Source organism: Oryza glaberrima, chromosome 12 (genome assembly GCF_000147395.1).
Source record: "Oryza glaberrima chromosome 12, OglaRS2, whole genome shotgun sequence".
Taxonomy (NCBI): Eukaryota; Viridiplantae; Streptophyta; class Magnoliopsida; order Poales; family Poaceae; genus Oryza; species Oryza glaberrima.
The window spans coordinates 17,399,676-17,408,472 of record NC_068337.1 but is presented as its reverse complement, the minus strand read 5'-3'; the positions used below and the strand labels follow the sequence as shown (position 1 = coordinate 17,408,472).

General features: G+C 37.0%; 1 protein-coding gene across 1 annotated transcript; it reads right to left on the bottom strand.

The window, feature by feature from the left end:
* Window positions 1-711: 711 nt before the first annotated feature.
* Window positions 712-2,408, bottom strand: LOC127757606 (uncharacterized). Its single transcript, XM_052283154.1, has 2 exons — window positions 2,337-2,408; window positions 712-2,240 (listed from the first exon to the last, which is right to left on the bottom strand). The coding sequence occupies exon 2, from the start codon at window positions 2,084-2,086 to the stop codon at window positions 1,439-1,441; it is 648 nt and encodes a 215-aa protein (XP_052139114.1). The 5' UTR covers window positions 2,087-2,240; window positions 2,337-2,408; the 3' UTR covers window positions 712-1,438.
* Window positions 2,409-8,797: the final 6,389 nt, after the last annotated feature.

Below are 8,797 nucleotides of genomic sequence, written 5' to 3'. Positions count from 1 at the left end.
AATTCATATAGGTTGTACACCATCTTTTACTCATAAAGAACACAAAGGAGGTGCCCGGCGAAAAAAAAAAGAATACAGAGCAGTTCTTCAGGTGGTCACAATTCAATTCAGAGTTCAGGTTGATAGCTTGAAATGACTACAACATATGCTAAATTCAGAGTTCAGGTGGTCACAATTCAGAATTCAATTGCATACAGATACTACCTACTTCTTTTGTTTCTGTACTTCTGAATTTCCTACTGCTGGGAGTATACATGGCATCAAAAAAAGCTATGCTTTGATTGATTGATTGATTTGATTTTAGTGTTCATCACTGGACATGCAGGCCACATGTTTAAGTGCTTTTAGCAAGGCCATCAGATTACATGTTTAGTAGCAACTGATGGATTAAGGAATATGAACTGAATCAAACACTGCAACGCACACTTTCAGTCAAGTCTGGAACATCTTTTTCAAGTCACAACGCCACTGATGCTATCTCTTTTCCTTTTTTTGCTGAAAACAAGGAGAAAGGAGAAGGAGAATACCAAAGATGTATTCAGAGAAAAGCAAATATATGTGAGCATCTTTCTCTGTCACCTAAACACACTGAATGACTGAAAGAATAATCCATCAAAGGTTTCTTATTATGCCTTGGTAACTGCCACAAACAAGAGGTCTCTGAGCCTACCATGTTTCTTAATCAGCTCATGTTGGCCTGGTGGTAGCAATAGTTTAGGGCTCATACTTAGCATTATTAGAAGCTCATAATGGAGGCCCAAATCATGAAGATTTTGTAGCCTTTTTACAAAATCAAACATCAGGCGGCTAAAAGGACCCAGCTGCACAAATTAAACAAACCAATTTTGGATTCTTTGAACCATGGAAGAACACTTTTTACTGAACAAATGCTGAGCTTTTGATTCAGGACAGAAGCTGAACTTTAATTCTAAATCATATCAGGTAGTTCAAGAATACACTTAAAGTGGTTAACTAACTAATTTGATGGTTTGTATTTTGACATTTAGCTAAAACTATTTTTACATGGTAAAATCAAAATTAATCAAACATATACCCCACTTGGTGACAGATGATCCTTGCAGTGGGACAATCAGTAGACACAGATGCAGAGCATTGATGATTAGCATCTATTGGAACTCTAGAATATATACGGGAAGAAGGGCCATGCACACGTACATTGTTTTTTTTCTTTGATCAAAAATATGTGCACGAATGTTATTTCCTCTATAATATTCAGAAAGAAAGCGCGAGAAAAAAGACGCAACAAGGCTTCCACTGAAGATTCACAAAATAAAAATTTAAGCTTTGCCAAAAACAAAGAGCCTTGAACAACATGTTGGCCAGGTACATACAACCTACTCCCCTTTCCCTAATCAAATCTTTGAAGCAAATGCAGAGAAAGATTTTGATTTTGAACTTCACCAAACCTTTGGTAGATTCATGCCTTGATGCCAAAGCTTGAGCACTTGATGGATCCCCTTGCAATGTCAATCTCAATCAGGTTGTCTTCCTCACCAATCTCTGACAAGATGTCCATGAAATCCCTCTTGTCAAGCAACAAATCCGGCAAGAACTCGGTGAGGAGGTCCTGCTCCTTCCATGCACATTTCTTCTTCTCTTGCCCCAAATAGTGACCATCAACAAGGGAGATCTCAATGAGGCTCTCATCGTCATCGTCGTCACCGTCATCGGATACCGAGCCCTCCTCGGTGCACTCTTCGCTCACCGGAGAATCCGAAGACTCCGATAGGCTTCCCGTCAAGTCCTCCGGTGCATCGTCAGCCACCTCATCTTGTGGCACAATAATGCTCTCCTCCTCTTGATGAACAGCCTGATCCTCCATGGAAGGGTGAGGCTTACCCCTGTGGCTCCTTGCTCTGATCATCTGTCTGAGGTTGGTGAAGAGCAAGGAGAGGCAAGTGGAGATGACAAGAACCAGCAATGCAAGATAAGAGGATGATGTGGAGAAAGAAGAAGACGACGACGATGCAGAGGAGGAGGAAGAAGAAGAAGAATACATACTGTAAAGGCTACATGAAATGAGTAGGAGTGTGAGTTGTATGGCCATTTGGGAGCTGGGGAGCATCAAGAAATTGGCTCACAACTCACAAGGGAAGGAGCTTTAGTGGCACAAATGATGCAGTGATGCTAAAGAAGAAAGAAGCCATGATGGTGCAAGCATGGAGGAGAAGGGGAGAGCTAGCCTTGCTCTCACTTCCTTTACACAACTACAACAAAACCTGCACAATGAAAGCAAAGGTCTTTGTAATCTCTATCAAATGGATTTGTGAAATTGACACAAAGAGGGAGGAAAAAGAGAGAGGAGTAGGGCTCACCATGAAGAATGCATCTGCAGAAATATTTTATCTGAAACTGATGGATGTAAAGGTAATTGTGAGTATTAATGCTTAGAAAACTGAGAACTTTTCTGGTGAACTGTTACCAGTGTGTGCACAGTCCCTAATGTCCTTTGCATCACTATGTTAAGGGTAACTGTTGTCTTTGCATCATGGTCAGAGTTCTTAACTGCTCAATGGCAGCAATATTTAAGGATGTGTGGTCCATCCAATTGCCTATAGGGTGACAACATGTAATGGCAGGGGGTTTTGGGGGGGCTCCAATGAGTTTAGAGATAAGAGGATGCCATGTGCACAGGGTTAATTAAAGTTTACCACATGGGCCTCACCTCTTCATCTCTTACATTATCAAAAGCAGCATTTTACTTTTGCTCATGAAAGGTGAAACTGTAATGAATTTTCTCCCCCTTTTTTCCCCCTCTGCGGCAAAAGGCACCTAATGTTCATGATTTGCATGCTCCAGTCCCTCCTTTTAATTTGAAAAATTAATCAATGGAATCACAGTACCTTACCAATTTCTAGCATCTCAATATATCTATTTTTTTAAATATTTATTGATTACCACATAAAACTACTCAACAGAACTATATATCCTGAATCTTGTTGTCACAATTCGTCAAGCATACACAAGAAGATGTAGAAGTGTAATATCCTGCTATTCTTTAATAGTTCAGGCTTTTAAGTAATCAGTTGGTGCATTGGATCAAATCTTCTAGACATATAATTGAAAATTTAGAATCCTATGATGGTCATAAACAAGATCTCAGGTCATATACTCTTCTTAAGGAAAACAACTTCAGTCCTGCTTGAGTTGCATCACCCATTGTTATCTAGGTATGTATATAGATAAGGTAAAGAAACAACCTTGCAAAACACAGCAGTGCACCTAGTCAATAGATCTACTTTGGGATGCTCCTCCTTAATTACCTTGGTCTAATCTAAATGAATCCCTACCACTAGGCAGCTGTATTTTATCTACAGTGTCAGAGAGCTGGGATGCAAAGTAGCACATCAGACAAGTTCTGTTAGACAAAATTGGTCATGCATTCTTTCAAAAAAATTGGTCATGCATCACCGACAATATAACCTTTCAATTCAAAATCTTAGTAAGAAATAGTTTCCCAGGATGTATGTAGAACTAGGAACAATAGCATACGACAAATCAACAACGAAAAAAACATTAATATGTCAGCTATCACACGTAATTATGCGCAGATAACGAGAGAGTACACCTTTACATAATACTAATGGTTTACCATGGACAGTATTGCTACAATATAAACATTTTTGGAGAGTAATTGCATTTGAGCTCATAAACTCGAAAATTCATGCCCTATGAAACTTCAAGTTGAAATAAATTATTACATAATATTTTGAGTAGTGAAGGATGCTAAGTAAACTATGGGTTTTCAGATGACCCAGTTCCAAACATGGTGTGTGTGCCTGGCAAGTCTGTCTTTCTGTCTACCTTCAGTCCTTGTTCACAATTTAATAAAAATCACGAGCCACAAAGTATAGAGATATCTGCTGATCAGTTAATTTACTTAATCATAATCATGACAAAATTTATATTTGAGCTTTAGCATGTACGACTGAATTTGCCTTCAGGCATATGCCTTTTGATTCTTTGATATACTGTATACTAGCTAGTAGTGATAATAATGAATTTGTCATCAGTGGGTTCATATTTATAGTCATTCTTGGATCTTCAAGGTTCTGGGATTTGTTTTCACTTATCAGAGATAACTGCTAATTTTCTTTAACTGTAGTACCTTCACTTGAATATATAACCTTCTGATAATTAATAGCCTCTTTCCACTTGTATCAACTGAATGGCTTGTTTTTCAGCATTAGGTGACAATGTGTAGCTGTAAGAATGATGCATCAAAGCCAACAACCACAGAAGTAAGGTTACCACAAGCTCTCATTATGACCTAACTTTCTGCAGAAAACAAAAAGGTGTTTTCCTTACTAATGCTAGGCCTTCTGTACAGGAAGAAAGGGACATTTCATAGAGGCACCAATCATTCGAGGTCCATGAACTCAAGCCAAAGGCACCAAGCTTCGACAAATAATCCAATCACCACAAGCACCACAAGGCCTAATCTTATTGTCTATAGCTGATCATATCTTCTTCTCTTCCATTTGTTCTTCCAGGTCAAGTCTTTCTTTTTCTTGGGAAACATTGTGGGGTCCTGAAACCAATAGGCTTTTCAAACACATTCTAGAAGTAGACATCTCTATGTTGTCTAGACTTCGATTAATTCATCGTCGTATATATCTTGCTGGTAGACTGTCTTTTTGAGGCACATATTATGCTGTTGGCATTGGTTCATCCTTCCAAGTACTGTCTTTTAGTGCTCAATTTATGCTGTATAGATTTGAATCATCCTACAATCTTAGGTGATGTCCTTTCAGTGCTCAGGTTGCATAGTTTACCATTTGTTTCATGTCTGATAGCAACTGCATGGGACAATACAGTGTATTGTGATTTTTCAGCAGTATGATGCAGATAACATGAATTGTTATTCAGATTTTTCTGAATGATATTGAGCTGTGTTCATTTTGATGCAGAAATAGATTAACTGCAAACTGGTAAACAGTATCAAATCAATGCCTCGCATTCCTAAGAGCAGAAACTGCACAAGTCAGTGTAAGAACTTAATTATGAATATGAAATGACCACAAAGAGAGTAGTTCAGTTCAAACAACCTGCCATCCACTTAACTCTTTCAGCAATAGATCATTTTACCTGGAGCTTAATTAGGTCCCATAGAAATTATTATAAATTTAGAAAATAGTTATTTTAATGTTGATGTATTGCTGTACTGTAAATTCAAAAGTGCTGTCCTTAGCGCCACCAATTGGACATTGTTTGTAGCACCTGTTAATCCATAAATCAAACTAACTACTTTTCAGTGTACTCTGCTTTTCATTCATCTTGCCTTCGTTGATTGGAAGCATTACTAAAGCAATTATTGTACATGAGAACTTCAGACTTCCAAATGGAGTCTCTTTTCATTTAAGACTAGAAAACCTTGTTGCCTACTTAATCATGTAGCATGGGCAAGGAGAAGATAATTAACACAATCTTCAGAAATTTACTTTTATAAAAGATTGAATATGCATGCCATTGTCTTTTTTTTCTACTAACTAGAAAGGAAATTAAAAACTCCAAAGATTTTTTATTCTTGATATATTTCCAGTAGATATCCATATAAAACATTAGTAATCTGTACCTGAGATAATAACAGTGCAGCTGATCGCTGCATAAATTATCTGCAAAAATTATTGTGCTCAATCAATTACTTGGACAAATGGCAGTATGGCACCATGTTGGACCATTTTAGCAAGCGTGTTTGGGAGGGAATAAATAACATGCTACACCGTCCAAGAGGTGATGATATTCTTCCCTTTCCAATGTCATATGAGTAAAATCATATTGATTATTACACAAATTGCAATTAACAAAACTGAATATAGTAAGACTTAAAAGTACACCTTATCATGTGCGATTCCCTCACTCTACAGTCCTTTCTGTCGTATTCATTAGGATTCTTGCAAGCTAAGCCTTGGACACCTATGAAGCTAAGAATACAAAATGCTCACCTACTTTGGGTTACTTAGCATATATATACACTTTAGGTTACTTGGCATATATATAGTATTCCGTTAGATCTACTGTCTACAGTCTTAAGGTGATACGAGCGTCATGCCATTTACCGACATGAGAGATGTATTTACTCAGTGGCGGAGCTAGCACCATCATCGAGCGTGGGTGACTAATAGCGTTTTTCAGTGATTGATGGATTTTATAGGCAACGACGACTGTCAGTAGTGGAGATGGCAGCGGCGGAGCCTAGTCGGTTGCCCGACCTACCCGGGAGTTGTCTTCCCCATTGCATTTACTACTTTAAGGTATCACGGGAACATATTTTACGAATGAGAGATGCATTTACTACTTTGTGTGGATGAATTTATTACTTAGTGGAACATGCTTAGGGCTCATTTGGAACACAGAATTTAAAAAAACATACGAACAAAAAAAAACACAGGATTGGAATGTTACACATATAGGAAAATGTCACAGGAATATGAGACCTGTTGTGTTGGGATGGTTCATAGAAACATAACATAGAAATTTGATGGAATTAAGAGAGAGAGAAGATGCATTGGACTTCTCAAAGAAAAATAAAAATACGGTTTGAGCTGGTAAATTTTTCTGTGGATTTTGGTGAATTGGATAGCAATTAATCCATAGGAATTTGACATGCTCAAATCCTTTGTTACAAACAACACATATTAGAGAAATTCTAGAACCCTTTAAAATTCTTTTAAATTTCCTTCAATCCAAAGGAGCAAAGGATCCTACTGGCACCCTACATGCTACGTAGCACTTATGTATACGCATTCGTCATAACTAATGGATTATGGCCACAGCCGCCCCGCGGGGGGGGGGGGGGGGGGGTGGTTGGGGTGTTCTATAGGAGGCCAGCGCCTACCCTTACCCAACTAGGTGTGTCCCCTCCAGGTAGCTTATTTTGATTAGTAGAGCTACTAAGCAGCTGAATTGTACATAGTAATTTTTTGCTATGTATGATGTGCTGTACTAATTAATCCCTGATCAAAATCACCACATGTCTTTATGGTAGCCACAAAATTCATCATTTTTCCCTTTTCCTTCTAGAATACTAGTATATTTTTATTAATATCTAATAAGCATGTGTATTGTTTATACATCACTAGTTGGATAACATTTCAAATTTCTAAAATATTACTCCCTCCATTTCAAAATGTATGATGCCGTTGACTTTTCGCATAACGTTTAATCGTTCGTATTATTAAAAAATATATAAATATTGTATATTTTGTTGTGACTTGTTTTATCATCAAATAAAATATAATCGTAACTTATATTTTTACATGTTTGTACTAATTTTTAAATAAGACGAATGATCAAATGTTGTATGAAAAGTCAATAGCGTCACACATTTTGAAAAGGAGGTAGTACTTATTACTTGCAAGATAGATTGCTTGTTACTCATTTTGCCAAGATCTAGTTTTTGTGACTAATTGTTTGCCCAATTATTTAGACTTTTAACTCGGATGACATTATAGATCACCACTTATGAATTGTCTACTCAGTTCTCATAAAGCTGAATTAAAATAAATAAATATATGCATCATAGTTACCTGCCTATCTTGTATATTATCATGTAGTTTTTTCATGTTGATACGGTATATTATTACCTATAAAAAACCTTGGAATTTGAATATATTTTTCATTAATTTTTATAATTAATCGTGATCACTTGTCTAGTTGGCCTCCCTCATCTTTAAATCATGGCTTAACAATTGGTCATGGACACACTTTCCAAGCTCCATACGAGTTTTTTTTTTAGAAAAATATCTTTATCGGTATTTTTAAAAACTTATTAAATCAACTTCTCAACTTCCTAATGTTTAATCCATTCATTTATGCCCTCAAAAAATTGTCATAAACTCAAGTTCATCCATCATCTATTAAGAATGAACCCTTTGATCACTAAACAAGTGAGTCCATGCAAACTATGAACCACCTGCCACATGAATGCCACATGCATATAGCCTGCCTTGAACTCCAAAAAGCATAGCTATGTGGGGGACTAGGATGAACAGAACTCCCAAGGACTGGCCAGCAAGTTGCAAACCTGGCTTTTGTTCTTTGGTGAGCTTGCTATTCAAGGTAGCCAGCAACCAATGCCTAGGTGCCTAGGTCTATATCTTACCTCTGATAGGTGTATTCTCTCAAGAAAGATGTATACCATATGTGCAAGGAACCAGACAGAGCACAGTAGTATGAGTCACAAGGAATGTTCTTTATTACCATTTGACCATCAGGATTGTGCTCCCAAGGTGTACTGTTAGGTTTTAATGTGCCCATTGTAGGAGCAATGCTTCTTATTTGTTGAGTTCATTGTGCATGATACCAAGTGATTAGCACTAATTCACTAAACTATGTGTTGGTAGGAGCATTGTAGAGGTTTCCTAAGAGTAGGATAAAGGGATGCCTAATGCCAAATTATCTAATTAATTAGCTAGCTAGGAACCTAGGCCTTTAAAGAAACAGTTGTTGAGGGTCAATGAAATTATTAGTGAATATAAATAGTTTTGTTGTCCAGATATCAAGGTAAGAAAACATGTTTCTTGCTGTGAAAGAGTTGTGGCCATGCATCGATCATTGCAACTTTAGTACGATAAAGTGTTATATTATAGGTGAGAAAAATAACAGACCTAAATAGTATTTCGTGATGAAACAAAATAATGTTAAGTATTCTAGAAAAAAAAGGGAAAAATAAAAGAGAACCAAAATATACTGTTGTCGCAAAGTATAATTATATTATCTAGAGTATATTTTAATTCATGTTTCTTCTCTATTCGGAAAAAGAAAAAACAACGCA

Coding starts and splice junctions, on each gene's coding strand:
- LOC127757606 (XM_052283154.1), bottom strand. CDS start 2,086: ATGCTCCCCAGCTCCCAAATGGCCATACAACTCACACTCCTACTCATT.